The sequence below is a fragment of the Mastigoproctus giganteus genome, chromosome 4, assembly GCF_048544385.1.
Source record: "Mastigoproctus giganteus isolate SK-2022 chromosome 4, ASM4854438v1, whole genome shotgun sequence".
NCBI lineage: Eukaryota > Metazoa > Arthropoda > Arachnida > Uropygi > Thelyphonidae > Mastigoproctus > Mastigoproctus giganteus.
The window spans coordinates 212793881-212820273 of record NC_143578.1 but is presented as its reverse complement, the minus strand read 5'-3'; the positions used below and the strand labels follow the sequence as shown (position 1 = coordinate 212820273).

The 26393-nt window shown below is 34.8% G+C and overlaps 2 protein-coding genes across 2 annotated transcripts in view; one reads left to right on the top strand and one right to left on the bottom strand.

Annotated features, from left to right (window-relative positions):
- The window catches only part of Ddx56 (putative ATP-dependent RNA helicase DDX56), a 96233-nt gene extending 93295 nt beyond the window's left edge, over positions 1 to 2938 (top strand). Inside the window, exons 14-16 of the mRNA XM_090372038.1 lie at positions 153 to 258; positions 2608 to 2714; positions 2834 to 2938. Of these exons, the coding sequence (XP_090228164.1) occupies positions 153 to 258; positions 2608 to 2714; positions 2834 to 2902 (282 nt within the window). The 3' untranslated portion in view covers positions 2903 to 2938. The remainder of the gene's footprint in view (positions 1 to 152; positions 259 to 2607; positions 2715 to 2833) is intronic.
- A 15808-nt stretch (positions 2939 to 18746) lies between these two features.
- LOC150087387 (ectonucleoside triphosphate diphosphohydrolase 1-like) overlaps positions 18747 to 26393 on the bottom strand; it is a 95696-nt gene continuing 88049 nt past the window's right edge. Inside the window, exons 10-12 of the mRNA XM_090372463.1 lie at positions 25449 to 25556; positions 24653 to 24787; positions 18747 to 18971 (exon numbers count right to left, since the gene is read on the bottom strand). Coding sequence (XP_090228589.1) covers positions 18747 to 18971; positions 24653 to 24787; positions 25449 to 25556 — 468 coding nt within the window. The remainder of the gene's footprint in view (positions 18972 to 24652; positions 24788 to 25448; positions 25557 to 26393) is intronic.

Sequence of the window (26393 nt, the reverse complement as noted above, 5' to 3'; positions counted from 1 at the left end):
ATTGGCTATTTGGAATGTTGGTTTTTCTAGGAAAATAACTGTATTTCTTGATATTACAAGACATTAGCATAAGTCCTACTGTATACACTTGATTTTCTATTGACATTATTCTTTTTTTTTTTTTTTTTTTTTTTTTTTTTTTCTCCCTCTAGTCCTATTTTGAAAATAATCCACGGGATCACCAAGTGCTGAGGCATGATAAGGCTCTTCACATAGTAAAGCTTGATTCTCACCTAACAAATGTTCCCTCTTATATTGGTAAATATTTTGCAGATATACTAGTAGATAAATTTAATTTTGTTTGTTTTGTTTTGTTTTTTAGGAGCATTAGCAACTAAGGCCACATTGCTCCGGGAATATGCGGTAGCCATTCCCTGACCTTCCCGCATCCTCTGTATTTGGTGGTGACAGACTCGAACCCCGGTCTAATCAAGAAGCGTGTGCTACACACTGCTGCTCCTTCCCACCTGGCTACGGAGGCGCCATTTATTTAATTTTGTGATTAAAATCTAGGTATTATTGGATGCATTACTACCACTGGTTTCTGCAAGGCAAAGGGTAGTTTTATTTTACAAAAGGAGACCAGTTTTTTTCAATATAGGTTTACCTTTGGTTACACATTCATCAGCTGAAGGTGTGGCATACAGCCAGCAAGTGGATTGTGTCTTACATTAAAGTGCAAAAAAATTAAATACTGCTAGAATTATACTTTAGTTAGCCAATGCACTATTGTATCCTCGTCCATGAAAGGACAAGGTCATAAACCAGCTGCTAATCCTAACGCAATGTGGATGGTCATAAAAGCTAAGTCTCCCTTTTCATTTTTGTCTATTCCAAGAATTTGGTTTTTTCAACCTCCGAGTAATGAAGAATGTTGCATAGTTACCAAAATTTGTTCAGTATATCCCATACAATCGCTCATAACAGTGAGTGATTGTATGGGAATACGCATAAATTAAAATCATTATGGCTTTTTGCTTGCTATAGCCATGATCTCGTTATAACAAAGTTCAACTGTATACAGAGTTTAAAATTCTAAACTTGAATTAAAAGACATCAATTAATACCAATATATGCTATTTTTTACACAAGTATACATTTTCTCATATTTTAAAAATCAAAAATTTGTCTTCACTATCAAATGAAAACAGTTTGGGAAATTTTTGGAATTTTTTTTTTTTTTTTTTTTTTGTTTCACTTTTCAGATTATCAAACAATAAAAAAAAAAAAAAAAAAAAAATTGGTTCTATATTGAGGCATAACTTACTGTACAGTATTAACAGGAAATATTTTAGTTACATAAGTTTTGGTCAATACCATCCGTATACCTTGTTATTTGGTTTTTAGGAGCATTAGCAACTAAGGCCATATTGCTCCGGGATATGCAGTGGTCATTCCCTGATCTTTCCGCATCTTCCATATTTGGTGGTGACTGGCTCGAACCCTGGTTTAATCAAGAAGCGTGTGCTATGCACTGCTGCTCCTTCCCACCTGGCTACGGAGGTGCCTCCATATACCTTACAACTTTCTTTACAATTTATTGTGGTAGTGTAAAGAGAGAGCAGAAATAATTAAATTAAAAACTAGACAGTAGTTCCTGGCAAACTTTACAGGAATACACTGTGTGAAATGCAAAAGGGCACCTCCGTGGGCAAGAGTAGCAGTGTATAGCACACGCTTCTTGGTTAGACCGGGGTTTGAGCCAGTGATCATCAAATACGGAGCAATGCGGAAAGGTCGGTATGACCACTGCATATCCCCAGAGCAATATGGCCTTAGTTGCTAATGCTCCTAAAAACCAAATAACAACAAATGCAAAAGATGGCTGTTAAAATGGGAGGGGGAGTTAATGTGGTAAATACGTGATTATTGTGAATTTTTCCTATTGGGTGATAACTAATAGAAATTTCTGGAATTTTCAGCGGAGAAATCAAAGAAAACATTTCCAAAAACAGCTGTATGGATGGAGTAGATAAAGCACAAATTATTGATATATTGTCATGGTCTGATAAACCCCACTTGCTAAACTCTGGGCTAGGCATGCATTTACAAGCCAAAAAATGGAGGCTGACTTATAAAACAAAAGCCAAATAAATAAGCACTGATCAGAAACTCGTTACCTGGAACACTGTGTACTCCATATTGTAAAGATTATGCTCGTATCCATTTTTTCTCTCTCTCTCTCCACAATACAAAATTTGTTGATACAGTCTTGTAAAATGATTTTTTTTAAGGAAATATTTTAAAAAAACTAAACATTAAAAACAAAAATTTACACGTTAATGTGTAGATTGTGATAAGTTATATCTACTCCACATCATTTGTGGATGGGTGGTTTATTAAAATGTATACAATACTGTATTTCTTATAAATAAAATATGCTTTCAAAATATTAATCCCTGTATAAATATATAGACTTTTGTAAAACATATTTTGGCGATTTATTTATTGTTGATTTTTAAGTAAAATAAAGTGTAAAATAATTAATACTTTTATGTATTAGTAAAGTGCAGCAGCAATTTATTTGAGCAAATACTGAAGAAGTTCAGTATTTGCTTAAAGAAGTTCATTGTAATGAGGTAACATTTTATTTATTTTTTTGGTTAGTCCCTCCAACTTTACAAAATTTAATGAAAGCAGAAAGGTGGAATACACATAAACGAAGTCGGGGTAATCGTCCATCTCAACAGAGTAGAACTAAGAAAAGGTTTAAGGTATGTGACATGCTTCATTATTTTCAGTCTTCAAAAAATATATTTAAGTCAGATTTTATCTTATTTATTTAACTTTGGCACTAGCAAAGAATTACACACTTAAACTTTTATTTATACAGAGAAAACAAGAAGATCCCCTTCAGAGTTTCAAGTTTGAAGGTCTTTCCACATCTGAGAACAAAACATAGAAGGAAACTCTAGTGTTATATTTTTTTACAACTGTAAATAAACCTCTTTAATAAAGTACCTTTTTTTTTTCCAAGGGATCTCAAATTTCACTACATAGCAGAAAACACCATACGCCAGCCTGCAAGATTTTAAATAGTATAGTAAACCTCACTAATTTGGAATTCTGTACTTCAGAATATACTTTTTTATTTGCGTACCTATAGACTTTTTTTTTTATATATGCAGAAAGTAGTTTTTTCCCACAAAAATTTAATGATAAAATTCCAAGTGGTTTCATAATCACCGTGAAAGAAGTAAAATCATTCAAAAGGAAAAATTAAGGGCATATGAAAATAAGACCTTTTTATTGTTAGATAATGCTCCTGCACATTTCCAGTGAAATTTTACCAAGCAACAGTGGCAATATCAAATTTCTTTTTATTGATCAGAGTCATCAGCTCTAAAGATTTATGTTGAAGGAAACGAACAGAACTTGGTGGGTGGGTTTTTTTTTTTTTTTACCATTCTGGCAAGAGTTAAAAATGACAGTGGGCAATATTAAAAATTATAACGTAAAGCATGGCACGAGAGTGAGTGCATGGAAAAGCATTAAATGATTGTTCTTATTTCTTATTTACTTAGATACACTCAAAGATTAAAGTGTATCAAAATGTTGCACAATAGTGACAAAAAGAATATTAATTTGGATGAGGTAAAAACATGGATAGAAGATAAAACAGCAACAGTATTTCAAGGGCGAAAATCATATGGGAAAAGAAGAAAAATGTTATTACACGAAGGCAGAAGTTGCATCAGCACTAATTAAATTTGCTAATTCTGAGCAAGAATTTAATAAATATTTGTATGCCCTAAGAAAAGTGAAGAATGATGTTATGAATTGGCAGTACAACAGGACCATAATCAGCAGAATGTTTCAGCTTTCTTCAAAAAAGGACAGTGCAATTGAGAAAGAGACCATGTATATTTGATTTAATATGTAATTAATGATTTAATTACACTATATAAAAAAAAGTTTGTTTATATTTAACTGTTTCTGTGTTTTGGTGGCAATTGAAAGTTTTGTTTCCTATAGGTGCTAAATGAAGGTGTAAGTTATCTCCAGCCTCATTCTGCTGTGTTTGTGGATGTTTTTATAGGTCTGAAAAGGTGAAATATAACAGTGTTGGTAGCACCAAGTTTTGAAATGACTAGACAAGTTGTGGCCACCTTATTTCTGTGTGTAACGGTTGAGGGGAGATGGTTCTGTGATAGTCATAAATGTGGAAAGCTCACAAAAGTTCACAGCTGCTTTTTTTATACGGTGAATATAAAATGTCTGTAGAGTAAGAAGCCATGGCAAATCCCTCTATTACTCCAGTGCCACACAGTGAAGACCTGCCAGTTCCAAACTCCACCTTCCACAGGTAGAAGGTGGATTGTGAATTGGCATTCATTGTGTGGTGCCAAGTAATCAGAAATGGATGACAAATCTGGTGAACAGTATAACTGAGATTACATCTCAGAAGTCTGTTCACGTAAAGCAACACATTTCCCTAATCAGGAAGGACTGGGTGCAAAAAAAAAAATGCATCAATTATACATGTTTTTGCATAATAGCTGACTGCTGCAGGGATTCTGAAATGGTTTTGATCTGATTAGTCTTTTTTGGAGAAACTGTTATTAATTACAATTCAGATGATTGCTGTCTTTTTGTAAACAGTTCAAGTAAAAGTTGGAAAGCTATGTTGCTTCACAATACACCCATCAGTTCCTGTTGTGCACTAAGTTCATAGTAAAGAAGGTTACAGAAATGTGAAGATGTGTTAAAGATAAAGTGTGACCAGTATAATTAGGATAGCTATATGGAACTTCAACACACTGGAGTTCTGTCTGGGTTTTCAAGGTGGTCTCTAGGCCTAGTGCAAAAAGAACAAAACCATTTCAGTGTCAAATAATACAGTCACATCACAAACTGCTGACCTAGAAGTAAAAGGTAAAAGCATAGCTATATAAAGAAAGTATAAACATTATTCGCAATTAAAATAATTAGATTTCACATGGCTCATACCAGAGGGAACAAATTCTCATCTTAAAATTGCATCACAGTCAAACGGAGACGAAGTAGTGGCAAATGATGCAAGAAGGCAAGCTTATATAGTATCAGCCAAAAAAAGAAAGAAAATAAAAAAGCCTACACACTTCACCCGTCCATAACCTCCAAGAATTGTCTAGTTCTTCCTTGATATTTAAACCATCCACCCACTGGCTGAAGGCAACTTTCACACATCCTGCAACTATCCTTCCTCAACTTATGTCCCCTCTAGTCTAAACAAGAGGAAGAAATTCATTCAGTTTACTCAATCCGCTCAAGACCTAGTCTCCAGATGCTGCAATTTGCAGAACTGAAGCATTTCTAGGTAAAAGCACCCTTTTGTTCCCTTCTTTGCACCCACACCCATTTGCAGTAGATCCACATTCTTCCTAAAGTGAGGCCTCCAGACAATACTCAAGATGTGGCCTAACCATGGACTTGTACAAAAGGATAACACCTCCTTATTGCTGCTAGAAAAGTTTCTGTATATCATTCACAAAACCCCATTAGTTGTCCTGGCAGCATATCTGCACTGCTCAAAGAGTTACTCTGGGGTTACTGCTACCCATATGCAGTACCTTTCATTTGTAAATGTTAAACTTCAACTGCCATTTTTCAGCCCATTGATCCAATTTTCCTAGATCTTGTTGCAGTAGTAGCTCACCCTGCCAACCTTTGTATCATCTGCAAACTTTGGCATTAAGCCTGATATATCTTCTTCAATATCATTAATAAATATTAAAAACAATAATGGGCCCAGCTCTGGACCCTGGGGGACTCCACTGATAACATTAGTCCACAAAGAGCAGTGCCCAGTAATAACCACTGTTCTTCCACTTAACCATCCCTTTATTGTGGCAGTAACTTAACTTTAATACCACAATGCTCTAGTTTATACAGCAGTCTTCCTGAAATCCAAGTATATGATATCAAAATTATTTTTTGCATCCAGTTCCTGGGCCACTACATCACAGTAACCTATCAGCTTGGTTAGACAAGGCTGTCCATTAATAAATCCATGATGTAACTGCAGTATAACTTTATTCCTGTCCAAATGATCCTGCATTACTTCTTTAACCAGTGACTCCATTATTTTCCCTTGGAACAGATGTTATGCTAACAAGTCTAATTACTCGTGTCACCTTTTGATCCATCCTTTATGAAATGGAGATACATTCACACATCTCCAGTCCATAGGGATCTCCTCTGAAAATCATTGATGGGACACCATGGGTTTCTGACTGCCTGTTTACACTGTTCAGAAAACTTCATATCTGTGGAAATACAGGCAAAGCATGATGATGAAAATGACCTGCTCGAGTGTATCTTTTCCTGTGTCAACATGCACAAGAATCGTGTTATAAAAATTTTAGTGGATTCCTTTCTTCAGGAAGCAGAGTGCTTTGCCTCATACTAACCAAAATCAATAAATGAATTTTTAAACATAGCAGTTTAGTTGGTTCATTATTCTAAAGTGTTCTCACTTAGAATTTATTGGAGAATAATTAGAGAAATAGCAATAACTTTTTTATTATTAATTATATCAAATGGGATTACTATGTATATTGGAGCAGCAAAAAGGAAATATGATATAGTCACAAATACATTGTATTTTAACCACATTTGTATATCTAGGCTTCAGCTGTTTTTCTTATCAAAAATGATTCGTAGATATGATGATTCACATATGCTTACCTATAATTTTAAAGTCGTAAAAGGTCTGTTTTATACATTACAATAATACAGGACAGTTATAAAGTTCCTTATAGGGAGTCTCTATCTACCATCGTTAAGCTTCTGTGTTGGTTCAAATGGGGAAAAAGAAAGATTAACCATTACTTGCAAATCACTGTCCAGGAAATCCTGTAATGAAAGAAGAAAAAATTGCACATGGAAGTTTCCCTTGGGCGGTGGGTATCAAATCCCAGGTGTACAAAACCAAGATTCAGAAGCAGTCTTCTGTTAAATGGCAAAAGTGTGGTAATTGTGCTTAAAGGCAATGATACTGAACTGCAATGAAAATAACGTCAATACTTTTTTTTTCCCCTCTTGCAAAAATAAAGATTGTCATTTCTAGCCATCCTGTATATAGTAAGTTAGAGGAACTGTTACACCTTGAAAATGTTTCCAGATTAGTTGACCGGGTGGATAAAGTGCCTGCCTGGCAACCCAAAGGTCGCAGGTTCGAATCCCGCCTCGGGCTTGGATCAAAGTACTGCAAAAACCTTGGGCGGTGCATTATGGCCACAGAAGCCGATGCGCCAACAACTAAAAAAAAAAAAAAAAAAAATTAGTCTGCTGTATAAATAGCACAAATCTCTGTACCAGTGAATCACAAACTCTTTCAAAAAATGAATTTCCATTCTGGAAAAGAAATAATATGAAAATGGAATTTGGTGATCAATGGAGGAGTAAACAGAAGATCTGGTTAGGGAAATCACCAGACTTTGTTGAAATTCTACATAAAAAAAAAAAAAAAAAAAAAAAAAAAAAAAGCACCATCAGCATTTCCTACTTGGGGAAAGCCTAGATTAGCACTGCAATATGTACAGCTCTTCTGTGGGCATCTGATTTTCTTCTTCCTTTTCCCTAGAAATATCAGTGCTTACAAATTGAGAAAAACAAAACATATGAAATGAAATCTTGATAATGAGCAAACTTGATTTCATTTTGTAAGTGCTCCCTCAGCAAATTGTTTTCACACATTTTTATCAAAATATTTTATTATCAGCAGGACCTTCGTTACATTCAATACTGAGTGTCTGTAAGTACATCCCAATGTACAAATATAAAATCAGTGCATAAACTGGTAATCTAAATTGCATCATTTCTTTTCCATATGATAATTGTCAATTATCTGTATAATATATATACTTTACATTTTATTTACAAAATACATGTGTAGAGAGAAATAAAATTTCATCTGTTATGTACAAAATTTACACTTTATCAAAGGTTAAATAAATAGATACAAATTGGATTGTGTTGATTTACAGATTTATTCTAACCTGTGATGCAAAGGGAACTGATAAACATGTAAGAAAATTTAATGATTTACTAAAATTTGAAATTGCATAGGATGAGTTACCAATACACTTAATTCCCTCTAGGAAGCTCAGGGCGATAAATTTAGGCAAAAGTTTTACATTATTCATAACTAAACATTAAAACAAAATCATCTTTTATTCAAATGGACCAAATACTATCCTTGACATTCAAATTAATAAGAGAAGATACCATCACAGGAAACTGATACAATGTATTCCTAGTTTCCATTTTAATCATCTATGTTCCAAGAAGCTAGATTTAACTCTCCGTTAGAACACAGATTCAAGAACTGATGGAGACTATTAGCAGCAAAAGTCTGATCAACCAAAAAAATACTACTGACAAGTTTCAAACAACATACAAGGGTGTATCCAAAAGTTCCCCATGATCATGAACTGCAAATGGTACAGAATTCTGCCACTAGGTGCCTCTATGTTAGTATCTCCCAAGTCAATCTTGTAAATTTTGCTACTATAGCTAGCTGTGTTATTATTATTAGCTATATGGTGCAAGGAAGCCTGCACCGGCAAATAAAAAATTCCCAAGTTACCCTGAGAGAGAGAGATAAGTAGAAGGAAATCACCAAGAAAGAGAAGAATGATGATATCCAGCTCAGGACCCTGGGTGTGCCAAGCCCATACTCTCACAGATGTGAGCCCCTGGTGTTGTATTGCAACGGTTTTATTATATTGCTTGTTAAGTGTGATTGATGGTTTCATTTATTCATGAAATGGCTAATTTGAAGGAACAATGCCTTGCATGAAATTCTGATTCAAACTGGAGAAGACAGTATTAGAAAAATATGATGTTCAGAACGGCTTTTGGTGATAATGCCAGGGGGAGCAGAAACAGAGACATGTTTTTGTCTGTCAGAAACTGTTGGATGAGGTCAGAAATAATCAAGCTTCCTCTCAAGGTCTATAACAGAAGATGAAATGGGGTTTACTGCCACAACCGTGAAATGAAAACAGCAGTTGTCTCAGTGGAATTCCAAAACGTCTCCATGTCCAAAGAGAGCGAGGCAAGTCAGGTCTGACATAAAAAGCACAGTGGTGGTCTTTTTCAACTTGGTTCATCATGAATTTATGCCTCATGACCAAACAGTTAATCGGCATTATTCCCTTGAAGCATCTTAGGGAAAAAGTCTGCCAGAAACATTCTGAACAATGGCAGAACACAGACTGGCTACTTCACCATGACAATGCTCACAACACACTGCTATCTCTGTGCAGCAATTTTTGGCCAATAAAAACATGGTCATTGTCCTCCACCCTCTACTCACCTGATTTGGCTCCTTGTGATTTCTTCTTGTTTCTGAAAATGAAATCACAGCTAAAAAAGGCATCATTTTCAGGACATCGCAGAAACAGAAGAAGAATCACGAAGAGCCCTACATGCAATCCCAAAAAATCAGTTCCAGCAGTGGCAGAAATGCTGGACCCAGTACATAAACTCACAAGGGGACTTACTTTGAAGGCTAAACTATGATCAGTAACAAAAATAAGCCTATTTCCTTTTTGTCGAACTCAGTCTGGGAACTTTTGGATATGCTCTCATTATTTAAAGGAAATGTAGAAAGATAGCAACAAAATATAAAAATCTGTAAAAGGACAAATGCCAAATGTGCACATTAATTCCATGTCGTTTCACTAACAGTAGAGTCAGAACACAAGAACTAACTTATTTGTGAATTCATCCAAAAGATGCCTACCTATTCTTCCAGGTAATAACCTCTGCATAAGAAACAAAATTAAAATTATGCATCCTGCATATTACATCCTATTCAACCATTTTTGTATAGTTTAGGAAGACTGGGGGTTCTATGTAAGTGGAAACAATCTATATATTTCAAGGAATGCAAGTTCTGCTAAAGCATTCTTAAAGGCTTCTGCAGAAATGATCAAACTTTTTTTTACATGAATTTGGCACTTTTATGCATGATATATCAAAAAAGGTAATATATCTGTTCTTTCTTCCATTACAAATTGGTAACTCAAAGGTACGTTTGTAATGAAACAGCCCTCAGTGACCTGCCTTTGCAGTACCTTCTTACTATATATATATATATATACATATATATAATCTTTCTCCAAGATGGCAAATTTTTGTAATTTACTTCAGCGACTGCCTCCCCCAGACCAACTTCAGCAACAGTAATGTACCTCTGATTGCATCCCAATCTTTACAAGTACAGTATATAGTTATTGCTATATACTTGAAATTTACTGTAATAATGTTTTTAAAACTTGTATCAACCAAACCAACACAAACCTGACTGACAATGAATGTATTACTTATATTTTTATAAAATTAATGCAAGATAAAAATTTACCTGATAGAAAGTAATTTATTTAATTTTGCATGCACCACAGACACAGAAACTAGGGGGTTTCACCATTGCAAAAAGTTTGAGAACCACCATTTTGTATTATACTTTTACAGAGTAAATCAACAAATTCCAACATTTATCTAATCTGCCATACCTCTACAACACTTAGAATAACTCTATTTTATCTTCTGCAAGAGATAAAAAGTATCTGCAGCAGTTAGCTCTTTACAGGAAGCAAACAATATGAAATTGAAAGGATAAAAACACTAATACCATTATTAGCAAAGATATCAACATGTGAATATTAGAAGCAACACAATTTCATATACCCTTCAAACTCTAATAACTTATTTTCAATTTAGATATTTTTCAGCTGTCTGGTTCCACACGAATGTACATTTAGAATTAACTTTAATTTTGCATGCAGTAGGTCATACTTTCGGAATTGACTCAGGACTGAAAATAATGAAAAAAAGGTTCATATAAACAAAAGTTCTGATTCTGAATGGTCATGGAGCTATATAAATTCTATAGCTATTCAGAAGTGCACACATTTATATAATCCCCCCCCCCCATTGTTTTCAGGTCCTAAACATGCAGCTCACATATTATGAATTTTTTTTTTTTTTTTTTAAACCAAGACTGCACATTATACTACCTCCCCCATTTCTATAGCAAAACCCACATACATATTACATTATTTTAATCCTATGTTCAAAATAAGCATATACAAACTCTCATCATGTCTGTCATTCACATTTTATTAACAGGCAAAAAAAAAAAAAAGTTTGAAAGAAAACATCTTTTCATTTGCCTTTTTTTAATCTATTATGTAGAGGCTACCAACTGTGAGTTGTAACAGTCATCATCATCAGCCATTTTCAATCCACTGCAGGATGAAGGCCTCTCCAGCAACTTTCCAGTTCCTTCTGTTTTGAGCACTGGCCATCCATTTACTACCCAAAAACTCATGAATTTCATCTATCCATCTCCGCCTTTGTCTTCCAGGTTTTCTTCTAGCTCCTCTTGGGTACCATTCTGTTATTTTCTTAGTCCATCTGTCATCATGTCTTCGAGCTATGTGTCCTGCCCAAGACCATTTTAGTTCTTTAGTTTTGATAAGAATGTCCTTTACTTGAGTTTGCTGCCTAATCCATGTGTTTCTCTTCTTATCTAACAGTCTGATTCCCAATATAATTCGTTCCATTCTTCGCTGTGTAGTTCTCAGCTTCTCTTCCATTCTTTTGGTGAGTGTCCAAGTTTCACTTCCATAAGTCATGGTGGGGAGTATACATTGATTCATTATTTTACGTTTCAGACAAACTGGGATATTGCTCTTCAGTATGTGACTATATTTCCTGAATGCTATCCATCCAAAATTTATTCTTCTCTTGACTTCCAGCCATTTATCATTATTACAGCTAATAACTTGTCCCAGATAAGTATATGACTCCACCTTTTCAATTACTTCTCCTTCAATCATTATTTCCCTTTCCGTGGCATACTTGTTCATCATTACTTTTGTTTTAGCCATATTCATCTTTAGTCCAAAATCCTTACTAACTGTGCATAACTGATTAAGATTTTCCTCTAATTCTTTGGGATCGTGGCTTATGACCACAATGTCATCTGCAAATCGTAAATGGTTTAGGTACTCTCCGTTCACATTGACTCCTTTCTGCGACCAGTCTAATCTTCTGAAAGCTTCCTCAAGGGCAGCAGTAAACAGCTTCGGAGATATTGTGTCTCCTTGTCGAACTCCTTTCTCGATTTTAAATTTGCTAATGTCTTTGTCTAGTCTAATAAAGGAGGTAGCACTCTCATATAAATTCTTCAAAATCATAATATATGGGGTATCTATGCCTTGTCTTTCCAGTGCCCGAAACATTGCCTTATGCTGTATGGAGTCAAATGCATTTTCATAATCCACAAATGCCAGGCATAATGGTGTTTTATATTCATTTGCTTTCTGCATTAGCTGTAATATTACGTGAAGGTGATCCATAGTTGAGAATCCTGTCCTAAAGCCAGCTTGCTCTTTCGGTTGATTCTCATCAAGTATTCTTTCTAATCTGTTAGTAACGACCCTTGTGAACGTGTAGATGTGTGATAACAAGCTAATTGGTCTATAATTTCCAATTTCTGATTTATCTCCTTTCTTATGCAGCAAAACTATGATTGCATTATTCCACTGCTTAGGCGTCACACCTTTTCTAATGCACTTTGTGAAGAGCCTTGCCAGTTTTTGTGTTATGTCTCTTCCTCCCAATTTTAACAACTCTACAGTAACTTCATCTTCCCCAGGAGCTTTCTAATTCTTCATTTTCTTCAATACATGTTCTACCTGCATTGAAGAAATTTTCTGCAGCAGCATGTTCGAGAGGCAACCAGAGAAAGTAATACTCTTGATCTGGTTATCAGCAGTGATCATTCATGTATTAGGAATTTGCAGATAAAAGAACCACTAGGTGGCAGTGATCACAGTGTACTGATGTGGGATTTACTTAAAGATTTAATTACCATCAGGGGTAAAGGAAAGGGTTTTTGCTTCCGTAAAGGCGAGTACAGTGGTCTCCGACAGTTTTTAAATTCTGTACAGTGGGATCAACTGACGATGTTACCAACAGTAAATTCTAAGTGGGAAGCATTCAAGAAATTAATCGTGGAAGCTACTAAACGTTTCATACCTATTAAGAAATATTGTTCAAGGTTTAGGCCTAAATGGTTGTCAAATGAACTAATGAGACTCGTAACAGAGAAGAAAAATGCATGGGATGCATATAAATTATCAAGCGACTCAGAAGCCTATGGCAGATATAAGTTAATCTGTAATCAGGTCACAAAGGAGGTTCGGCAGGCGAAGGCAGATTACGAGAAATCCTTGGCAAAAGATGCTAAGAAAAACAGCATGGATTTCTTTACTTATATAAACTCTGAAAGGAAGGGGATGAATCTGATTGGTCCACTTGACATCGATGGTTCGACTGTTGATGATCCTGCTCAGATAGCAAACAAACTGAATGAGTATTTTGCATCTACATTCACACGTGAGAAATTATTAAGGTTTGAAAATGGTAGAAGGTTATCAAATTGTAGCAGGGTGCTTAATGAGCTTGTAATAACTGAGAGCAAAGTGGAAGAGAAATTGTTGAAGTTAAACGTAAGAAAAGCACCTGGGGTGGATGGGATCTATCCAGTTATATTAAAGGAGGCGGCAAAGCAACTAAGCAAACCCTTCACCATAATTATGAGAGCATCCTTGGACTCAGGGGAGGTTCCCACGGACTGGAGCTGTGCAAATATATCCCCCAATTCACAAAGGGGGATCGAAGGGTGACACGAGTAATTACAGACCAGTTAGTTTAACTTCTGTTCCGGGTAAAATAATGGAGTCGCTGGTTAAAGATGCATTGCAGGATCATCTAGACAAGACTGCAGCAATAATTCAGACACAGCATGGGTTTGTTAAGGGAAAGTCTTGTCTGACAAATTTGAGAGGATATTATGATGTGGTTACAAAGGAACTGGATGCAAAAAATAATTTTGATATCATATATTTGGATTTCAGGAAAGCTTTTGACACTGTTGCGCATGGAAGACTATTATACAAATTAGAGCAGAATGGTATTAAGGGCAAGTTGCTACAATGGATAAAAGGATGGTTAAGTGCGAGAAGACAGAGGGTGGTAATGAATTGGTGCTGCTCTTCTTGGACTAATGTTATTAGTGGAGTTCTACAGGGTTCGGTGTTAGGTCCACTGTTGTTTTGTATATTTATCAATGACATTGATGAAGGTATATCAGGCTTAATGTCGAAGTTTGCAGATGATACAAAGGTTGGCAGGGTTATTAATGACAGTAATGGCAGTGTGCTACTGCAACAGGATCTAGATAATTTGGGCAGGTGGGCTAAGAAGTGGCAACTGAAGTTTAACCTTGACAAATGCAAAGTACTGCATATGGGTAGAAGTAACCCCAGAGAAACGTACCAACTGTGTGGTACTACACTTAAAGTGGTAGAAAATGAAAAAGACCTGGGAGTAATTGTGCAGTCAGATATGAAGTTCTCTGAGCAATGCAGACAGGCTGCCAGGGCAGGTCATGGGGTTTTGTCAATGATATATAGGAATTTTGCTAGCATGGAAAAGGAGGTGATTATCCCTGTGTATAAGGCAATGGTCAGGCCACGCCTTGAGTACTGCGTACAGGTCTGGAGGCCTCATTTTAGGAAGGATGTAGATTTACTTGAGCGTGTACAGAGAAGGGCAACAAGATTGGTGAGGGGAATGAAGGGATCCTCTTACCAAGAGAGGCTTAAGTTCTGCAAATTTCAGTGGCTGGAGACTAGGCACCTGCACGGTGATCTGAGTGAGGTATATAAGGCCTTGAATGGGTTGAGCACGCTGAATTCTGATGGGATCCTTCCATTTGTTCAGATTAATAACCTAAGGGGGCATAAATTCAAATTAAGAAAAGACAGATGTAGAATAGATGTGTGGAAATTTGCCTTTAGCCAGCGGGTGGTTAATTGCTGGAACAAACTTCCATCTGTCGTTGTGGAAGTTGATAAGTTGAATAAATTTAAGGAGGAACTGGACAGGCATTTGGAGGGAATGGTGTGATTTTTTTTTTTTGGCTGATGCTGCATAAGCTCATACATTTGCTTTCTTGCATCACATGCCACTACCACTACTACCTCATCAGGAAGAATATCGGGTATGTTGTATGTGTTGCTACTTTGCAATCCATCTTCCCCACTGCTGGTATCATTCCCTCGCTCCTTGTATAATTCTCTATAGTAGTCTTCTGCTATTTGAATTATGCCTTCTCTGCTGTTTATAAGTACACCATCAATATTCTTCAGTTTCAGTATCATTTGTCTTTCTGTATTACTGCTCATGGCTGCTGATTTAAATCCTTTGTTTTCCCTTAATGCTTGTTCTACTTTGTGTTAAATCTTCTTATGTCCTCTCTGAGTCTCTTTCTAATGGCTTTGCATAACTCAGTATACTCAATTTTCTCCCTGTCAGTTGTATCAGTACTACACTACAAATAAGCAGATTTCCCTAAACAGGAAATGTAAGGCTATTCATTCATAGCATGCCCCTCCCTTTGCCTCAAGAATATTGTTGTGGAGCAGTTCCTAAAAATCCTGTTTAAATTTAATATGGCTTGTTTATGAATGAAAGTTATTTCAAAGGACTTGTATTTATATTAGTCAAAATTCAAACTGAAGTTTGCTGAAATCTTTTTGATGACACTGACCTTGCATATTGCAAGGCAACAGCTAATGCTTAAAACAGATATTAGTTTGTTTTTTCCGATATAGGGATGCAACTCCTTTGAAAAACAGGCCAAGAGCTCATAAAAACAAACTCTTAGCCCGTTTTTAATTTTTTACATTAATTTGGCATTTCACATCTTATAAGTTGAACTGCCACTGGATTGTGAGGTACTGCACTGATGTAGTGGCACCATATCACAAATGAGTAGAATTATACTTCTTTTTTTAAGAAAATGATACTCATATGTAGTACAGCACTGAAGCAACATCTACCTATATCTTCATGCCAGTGAAAAGATCTTTTCTTTCAAGAAAGTTTTTTTAAATAATTACTTTCATATTAATATAGAAAATGCACATTATAAAGTCATATTCTGTGCATCCTGCAAATAACTCTAAACATAATTCTGAATCACTCTTCCTAACTAATAATAACCCATCTTTGTATCCAATAAAATATTATGCCATTTTATTTACTCTTAAAACTTATTTCGATCTGCTAACTGAATTTTCTATTGTCAAAACAAAACTTATAATTCAGTCATAACTATTCTCAAAAATTATATACAAATCAAACAATATTTAGAAGATAATTTTAAAAAATAGCACCATATAGAAGTAAAAATGACTAGCCAGTTTATTTTAAAGTGACAGTGATTTTTACAAAATAATATCATCATTAAAAATTTATTAGTTCTCAAGCTATAAATTCCTAAATCACAGAGTAAATAAGCTTTAGCCTTGGGGCACTAAAATGGTCCTCCTGAATTTGCAAATAAACTCCACTAAAAAATAAAAATTATAATAATGCATGTAGCAAATGGAACCAACCTTTTTTTACTGGTTTGTAGCTGAGTTGAATTTGAGCATCAAATCTAAAATATGATGAACCTCGACAATAGTTACAGGGTTCCTTTTTACAGTATTATGACTATTTAATTTTTAAAAAAAAAGGCCTGTTATTTATTTAATCCATAGTGGTTTCACATTTCTGAATTGTGACGAAAAATAATTTATGAAATAGCAAAATTTTAAGATTAGTTTTTTCAATTCTCATAATGACTGTAAAATATTAAGCATAATTTTTTCTAAATTCAAATTAGCTGGATTTCATGGTACAACATTCACATATGATTACATATCAAAGTTTATTTTTACTTCATGGAATGAAGAAATGATTTTTTAAAGGTAAAATTCAAATCTATGACCTTTAGAAATATCCTAGAAGCATGGGCTGAAAAGTAAAGCCCCTTAGTTCATAATTTCAGGACTTGGTAGTGCAACAAGTTCTAACTAGATTCTCCATGTAGCTAATAGTTTCTAAAGCAGTGGAAAAAAACATGCATCTCAACATCACTCACTTGGCTTGCCTCTCCATTCTAACACTATAGCAGAAAAGACCAAGTGACTGAGGTGTCCATTTTTTACTCTTCCACACTTAATGCATCTAGTTGCTTACTGGTATGTTACACTATTTTAAATGGAAGCAGCTTTTAATATATGATTCAAAATATGCTCATTGAATTGAATGAAACTATTGGATTTGACTGCTGAAAATGTTGGACTTGCAGGATTCATTTTTAAATATTGTAACTTGAGATGAATCCTAGACTTGCGACTATGGTGCAGAAAATAAGAGTAGGTGTGGGGAATTTTGTCCTCCGACACCTCTATGTCCAGAATAATTAGAAAAGTATCATCTGCTTTTTGGTACGCTGGATGTTATGCACACTGAATTTTTGGGAAAAATAAATCGCTCAATTCAGTCTGGTACATTAAGATGTTGGTCAAGCTAAAAAAAGGTAAATGAGTAAAGCTTGACAATACAGCATCCTTCAACACAACAATGCATGACCTCATTGCAATCATGCAACATTGACAAGAATTAGTTTCTGGGAGTTGAAATTGTTCTTCATCCTCCCTACAATTCAGATTTAGTTCCAAGTAACACCCCCCCCCAAGCTTAAGAACATCTCCAAGGCAACAGATAATGATTCCAATGAAGAAGCAGTCATAAAGAGATGGTTGGCCTCACAGCTGAAAAAAAAATTTTTTTACTTTATGGCATTCAAAAACTTGGGTATGTATAAAGTGGTATGTCAAAATTAAAGACAACTTGTTATTTTTTGATTTACATTTATTTTTTCAAGAGTTATATGACAAGAAGCATTACTTTTCAGCACACCTTTGTATAATCTAAAATTAAAACTAAAAAAAAAAAAGTCATTTACATCCTATTTACTAATATAATTTAGGTATTAAAATCAAAATTATACCAAAGGCTACAAGATAAGAAACGCACAATATAATACATTAAAAAATAAATCAAATCAAGTTCCATCGAAGGTGTTAAGAATGTATTTACAGAAATTATATTTTAAATCACATAATACTACAATATACTATGATATGAAACAATATACTATAATACATTGTAAAAATCTAACATATACAAAAATAGTTTTTCAAATATTTAAAAATTCTACATGCACAAATTCATACCATATGTCATATGATACACACAAGTGAAACATTATGAACTATCCTTAAAGAAATGTGAAATTCAGTATTTGGTGCAAAACCGGTGCTATCAATGAAACTATAGAAATCAAAATTTTCCATTTGAAAGAAATTATTTTGCACATTATTTTAATTATTTTAAAAGAAATTATTTTGCACACATTCAATACTGATAACACCAGTACACTTTTATATGCCTAATAGTATCAGGTCAGGCTGCATAAATATGTAGAATGAAAAATTTTGCACAGTTATTTTGTAAATATTTAAGTACTATACTTCCTAAAAGCATACAAATTACAATTAAAAATTCTAAAAATAATCACATAATAAGGCTGGATAAAGTGGTCATAGATCCATGATATATCTCATAAGATAAGATTTTATATCATAGTTTTGATAAATATGATCCTTTATATTTTAAAAATTGCAATATAAAAAATTAAATGATCACTGCCTTATTACATTCTTACTCTTGGAATGTTTTGCAACATGATCTCATTATTTAAATAATAATAAAAAAAAAAAATAAACATCCAAGCATTCCCTGAAGTTTCATATATTAAAGCAAGTGTAGAAAGTACGTTAATGTCACGCTATTTCAATTTTCTTGCTTGTATACAGTTTATAACTTTTCCTATTTGACCCAGAGCTATGTACAAAAATAATACCTATAACTAAAATAATTACAAACACTATAATTAACACAATAAAAGCAGCAAGAGAAATATAGCGTGGAGTTGGCTTTTCTGCAGGTATTGCATTAGTGGCATTAATCATGTATCCTAATGCCCAACCAACGTCAGCTCCTCGAACCTGAAATCCAAATAATAAAAATTCTGTAAGCAGATTAATGGCAAGGGGTGAAGTTAAAACTATTATTCCATATTAATATGGCCTAAATGATAGACATACCAGCTTAAAAAAAAAAAAAAAAAAAAAGATAATGTATAGAATTTAAAAACTGTCTGATACCACTGCAGACCTTTTCGAAAGCCAAAACTCTTCCCTTTTCCCCCTAAACACCAAGGTTGTGAAATTGTTTATTACAATGCACTAAACACTTCAAGAGTATTTACAAACTTTTTTTTTTTTTTTTGCTATTCCAATGAGAGATTTATGTAAACACACTTCGAACAGTGTATTTTTGTAAGAGTGAGATCAAATTATAATAAGGACATTGATAAGCATATCTTAAATTTCAGAAAGCAAGTGATTGGGATGTTTGCCTAAAACAAAGCTCTAAATGATAATCACTCCCGCCCCAGTAGGGGAAGAGTGATTATCACAGGAAGCAAGAAATAGCATGATGAAATAGCAAGAATCACAGGAAGCAAGAAATAGCATGATGAAATAGCAAGAATCACAGGAAGAAACTATGGTCAACTCTCACTTTCACTTTGAGGATCCATTTTTAACCTGGTCCTCTGCTGCACAAACAAAGTGGTATAAAATAAATTTAAAAAAAAAAAAAAAAAAAAAAACATTTGAAAAACAGAATTGTTTATTTCTGAAGTTAAGCATCCTGTGCCACTTATTTAAAATTAAATCTGTTGTCTTATGTCCTGCAATTCTAATGGTCATCATGCTGTTTCGCAAAAGGAAGAATCTAAAGTTTATTTCTTTAAAATTAAAAACTAGTGGTTTTTTTTTTTTTTTTTTTTTTTTTGGCTGATGCTACATAAACTTGCTTTATTTGCATCGTATGCCGTTGCTAATGCTACTGGGAGCTGGTGAATGTAGTAGACTAAACATGAAACTGATGTCAAAATTAACCTTTGTATGACCAGAATCAGACACATATTGTAAATTACAAACCCGAAAATTAATAGGTTTGATATAAGTCAGAACCCATTTTGACTGTAGGCTAGGACCTAACTTGTCATAAAACTGTGTGGCCTGTGTATGGCAGTAATAATAATAATAATTCTGTTTATACTCCGGCACGACAACCAAGTCAGTAGAGTTTACAATAAATCGTCAATACAAATATTTATCGTATTTTGTAGTCACGGGCTTGAACCCTGGTCCACTCAAAGAACGCGTGCTATGCACCTCGCTCCTGACCACTTGGCTATGTCAGGCCTAATACTATAATAATATACTAAAATATCTAATGGTATTTTAGTATATAATCTCACAATGAGATGACACAGGAAGATATATGTTTACATCTCATCCTGTAGACTTAGGTTCAATTCCCTATTATGACTGTTTATTTCCTTCCTGCAATTTTATAAACTATAAAACTTTACAATTTAAGCACTTTTCATTTCACTGTTACACTACAATTATTACCTTTTTTAACAGCTTCACATTCCAGTGTGATTCTGTTAAGGTTGTTTGATCAAATACGACCAAGAGTAATAACTGCAGTGTAACAAAGTATTAATTGTATTTAATTGATGGTTATCTCTTAATGGAGGTAGTGCATGCAAACAAAGAACTGGCAAAAGCATCACATTCCAGGACAAGGGTTCTGGAGTGTGATGCTGTTAACAAAAGGTATTAACTGGAAGTTACTTCTTTAAGAAAATAATCTGAAGGAAAAGACCTGTTTTTAAATTATGATTGCAGAGTTGAAGTTACAGTAAATGTAGCACAACAGTTGGCAGCAAGTAACTCTCGACTATGCAAATCAGTTGCCAACTTTAGAACTGCCATCTTCATTAATCAGTTTACTGGTGGTTCCAAAATGGAAGGTACAAACTACAAAGCTGTGACTATTCTAATTTTTATTAGAACAGTCATGTGCTATACAGTATCGTGGAGTTCATAAGGAACACTGTGCATTACAAAATTACATATGATTTTTTCTTTTTTTTGTTTTGCAATTAAAAGAAGTGAAGTAAATACAGCTACCTTCTTATCAATTGATTACTAAGACTAACTTTATAGAACATTCAATAAACTCTATAGTTTTACATTCTATAAACTTAGCCATTTGTAAAATTAATGGCTAATGCATGTTATTCTCAAATTTCTTGGCTAATACATAAATGTTGCTCTCAAAAAACCTAAACTTAAATTATAGACATGTGCTTAGGATTAAAAAGACATGAATTAATACCAGTATATTAAAATTTATTACATATATATTTTTACACAAATATACACTATTGCCCACTTTTTTAAAATCCAAGAATTTGTTCCATGTATTCTTCATCAGACAAAAAGAGTTAATGGAGTTCATCATGAATCATATTTTTGGGTTTGCTTTTCAAGTATCTGAAAAGTAAATTTGATTTCTTATGGCAATTAAAACTTCCATGCCAAGGCATTGTTTATATAGAAACCAATTTATAGTACAGTGCTAAACAGGCAACAAGGAATGCCTTGATCACATAACCAAAGGCTACCATGTATACATATAACATCAATAAGAGAGAGAGAGAGAGAGATGTCACTTTGTTATCAGCATCTGTAAGTTTTGGTTTCATGACCTATGGAAGAGAGTACAGGAACTCCCCGACTTACGTAAAGGTTGCGTTCCACAGAACGCTACGTAAGTTGAAATTTCCCCCATGCTTGTGCAGCACTCGCAACTATGCTCACTGAATTGATTGAATCAAAAAATAAATGTTCGACGAACATGTAAATAGAATTATTTATTGTATTTTTTTATCTCGTGCAGGAAAAATGAAAAAAGCATGAAATTACAAAAAAAGAGAGGAGATAGGCATAACATTAATATGTTTTACCTCTTAAGCATTGTTGCCAGAACTGACATCTTCAGCTGATAAGAACACCACTGCGAAGGTTGAGGGCTGTGAAGATTTAGAAGAGGTCGGCCACTCAATCTTCCGAAAGAACATATTAATGGATGACGGGATGGTGGCTTTTTTCTTTTCATCGTATTTTTGTAGCAAGCAAGCATATCATTCACCCCCTCTGTTAACTTATAAGAATCATTTGCTGTCAGGAGCCATCTCAAAGCTCGCCACTGCCAATGCAATTTCACAAAATGTCTCGGCTCCTCATTTAGTTCATCTTGAGCTTCGTCAGCATTTTCTTCTTTCACTATCGCTGCCTGCAAGTCAATAAATTCTTCGTCAGATAATTCCTTCTCTTCTTCCTCTATTAACTTCTCCACGTCTTTGGCATCAATCTCCAACTGAAGTAGCTCTGCAACCTTTACAGTCTTATCTGTACCTCTTCAAATGAGTTATCTTTTTCAAATCCTTCGAGAGATGTGCCGTGGGCATACTGTCTTCCATGCGCCATTTAAACAACATTTAGTAATTTCCACCCAGGCCTTATTAATGTTTAATATGGCATGGTAAATATTGTAAGATTTCCAAAAGTCTCTTAACGTAAAATTTTTCTCATCATCTACTACAGACAATGCCTGAGCAAATGTGTGTAAATAGTATGCTTTTAAATTCGAAATAACACCCTGATCCATAGGTTGGATGAGTGAAGTTGTGTTTTGTGGTAGAAATATGACTCTCACGTTCGAATTGAAATCATCTAGAGAGCATAGGATGTCCAGGAGCATTACCTAATAGAAACAAAATCTTGAAAGGAACGTCATTGTCTTTACAATATTTTTCCAGCTCGGGAACGAAGCAGCATTTAAACCAATCCTCAAAGAGAGATACTGTTACCCATGCTCTCTGGTTCGATCTGAAATGCACGGGTAGGGGTGGCTTTATTGATGCCCTTAAACGCACGAGGATTTCCAGAATGGTATACAAGCAGTTGTTGTTGTTTATTTGGTTTTTAGGAGCATTAGCAACTAAGGCCATATTGCTCCGGGGATATGCGGTGGTCATTCCCTGACCTATCAGCATCCTCCGTATTTGGTGGTCACGGGCTCGAACCCCGGTCTAATCAAGAAGCGTGTGCTATGCACTGCTGCTCCTGCCCACCTGGCTACGGAGGCGCCTCCACACACAAGCAGTGGTTTTAATCTGTAATCTCCCACTGCATTAGCCCCAAGCAAGAGCGTGGCCCTATCTTTTGACGCCTTGAAACCTGGCATTGTATTTTCATCTTTGGCAATGTATGTTTGATCCAGCATTTTTTTTTCCAATACAGAGCAGTCTCGTCAACGTTAAAAATTTTCTGGGTTGAATAGCCACCTTCATCAATAATTTTTTCCAACACATCACAAAATTTCTCTGCAGCTGCAGAATTGGCACTGGCGACTTCACCACATACTTTAACGTTGTGGAAACCAACGTGACGCTTGAACCTATTAAACCACCTGTTGCTTGCCACAAACTTGGGTTGGGGTTTGCCGTACTTATCCTTAATATCTTTATAAATACTTGTTGCTTTTGCTTAAATGGTCATTAGAATCAGGGGGTACTCGCTTCTGAATCTGATTTTCCATCCATATTAACAGCTGTTCCATCTTCGATATAGCATGTGAATGCTGTTTTGTGGTCACTGTTAATCTTAAGTGCATTGATCCTTTTATTTGGGCACTGTCCTTTAAAATAGTATTCACTGTTGAAGCAGTGAGACCTAATTCCCTTGCAATAGATGACAAACTTTATCCTGCTTCATACTTCTTAATCATTTTCATCTTCATTTCCTGGCACTACCACCACTTGCACTTTCCATTGGCCGCTTTCCCTTTGTTACTACCATTTATAATTAGATGCACTAACAGAAAAGCTCAATAAACCGGAAAGTGCATATTGTTTTTTGGTCATGACCTCCAGACACGTCCTTTAGAAAAATATCACAAAGGCGTTCGAAATTGATTCTTATAACAGGAACATATGACAACGAAAAAAGGGTAATGCAATTTGTTCACATTAAGATATTTTCACGATACCTCCATTTATTTTATTTTATTTTATTTTTTTATGAAAACCTCAAACACGAAAGGTATCAAAACCTATAGTACTTAGTACCGTGCATGGGTTGAAGGAGAAGTATGGGGGGAGGGGGATGCCGGACACTTTGCTCTAGAGACTAAACATGGGTTTCACCACTTCAAGCCTCCAATAAGCAAAGTGGTGGTATTTCACCGGTTGATGAAAGTCATCTACCACCTGATTTGTCGGGATGCAAAATATGTTTCCACAATTTTTTTAAGTTTGCACCAGCCAGCAAAAACTTATGTAAAGGCGAATTTCCGCGTCAAGTATTATGTAAGTTGGGGGAGTTCCTGTACTATATAAGCTTACCATATGCTTCACAGTTTGTTGAAAACTACTATGTAAACAACTCTAGACTGCTAAGAACAGTAGACTGGTTCTTAATGTGATATGCCACTATGAAAGATGACTAAAAAAAGGTAGTCAACTTATACAGCAAATATATGATTAAGCATGAATTTTCACAGCAAGTAACAAAAGTTCAACTATATGCTGGAATGTAAGGTATATACAGACTCCACAGAGCTCAAGAAGGCAAAAAGAGCAACAATTACTCATAACAGCTGCTTCATTAATTACCTAAATTTTTCTTAGAACTTGTTGTAAATATTATATCAAAAATCGTTAATATTTCTCAACATTTCTATTACAGACTATACATACCTTTCCTTGAAACTTGAGATTTTCCCACATGGCACTTTTGAATTGGTATCCATCAGTGAGAAGACTATAGATATAGTATGCATCAAAACAGTAAAAGGGAAGAAAACTTTTATCTACTGAGGGAATCACCTTTACCTGCAATACATAAGACAAGTTAGGTTGTTGTCTTGGATCTTATCACAAAAGAAATCAGGATCTCAATTAATGTAAATAAAATAAATTCTAGAAGCTGAAGGCTGCACACTATAAAGTGATCTAAATTTTATAATACATCTACTGGCAGAATCTACATATTTCATACAACAATATTTTTTTTTTATTAATTCCTCAACTAACATGCACTCATAATATTAGTATTTGCAAATTCTTGGTGCAACTACTTTTGTCATAGTGCTTCAGTCAATATGGTTTATCATGCATTAAGTCTAAACATAATGCACGGTACATAATGGTAATGGTGTTTCCAGACCAATTGGTATGTTGCGCAAACTGAAAATCCCAGAAAAATTCGGGGGGAAAGAGACCTACTTCTTCACATATTTCTTATCAACAAATGATTAAAATTTATCAAAGGTAAAATACATAAACAATTTGTCTAATGTGGATGCTATTTGCAGAAACAGAACTGGACTGCAAAAGTTTCATTCATCCTGCATGGAATTAAAAATAAATATTTTGGTGTTTCAAGACTCTAATCAACTTTAATCTATAATCATTTATTTACTCCTACTTTGCTTAAATAAACACAGAAATATGCAAGTAGTGAAAAGAGTTGTTACACTTAAATGTTACTTACCTCTTCCCAAGATTTGCGGCAAAGCACTGTTGTCGCATTCATAAAACCTTCATAAGTGACATTAGTGATATTTAAGAACTGGGCCACAAAATAATACGTTGAGAAGCCCTGTAAAAAGCAAAGTTTGTCTAATTTGATTGCTTTAATAAACACTAATTTCATACATCATAATTTTAAAATACCTTTATTTGCTATCAACTTGGGGGGGGGGGGGGGTGGAATCAATCCACAGAAAAAAACTTTTTCTGAAACGTTATTTTTCCAAATGAGTAAGCAGATGGTGATGATCTCTAAAATGTTAAGTGCGGAATAATTAAAACAGTGAGATGCGATCACTTTTGTCTAATGGAGAAAACAAATATAACAAAAAATAAGCAGATTAAATAATTAATAAATTAAATTTCACAAAAGGAAAATATTTCAATCTTGGACATTTATATAAATAAATAGAACTACTGTCAGATGCATTTTTTTTTTAAATCAAGTGCAGTATATTATGAGTTTATACAGGGTGTCTCAAAAATATTGGTACAAACGTTTAGGGGAGGTAGGTAACATCTAAAGGAATGTGAATCGCATAGGAACCCATAACCGGAAACGTCAGGGGAAAGTAGTAGCAGAGGCACAAGAAGCAGAAATGACACAAGACAGTAATTAGTGGCAAGCATTTGACATAATATTAACAACGGAGTATGAGATGGATGCATTTCATGATGTTACAACAGATGCTCGAAGGTTCCACCATGAGACGCGATGCATGCATGACACCAATGCAGCATGGACTGGCGGACACGGTCGAACACACCTTGAGTTTCTTTGACAGTAGCAGCAGCGCAGACGGGTCTTGCCACAAGATCCATTTCCATCTCCAGATGCGATTCGTACACGATAGATTTGAGGGCCCTCCACAGAAAGAAATCCAGGCTCAATAAATCAGGTGAGCGT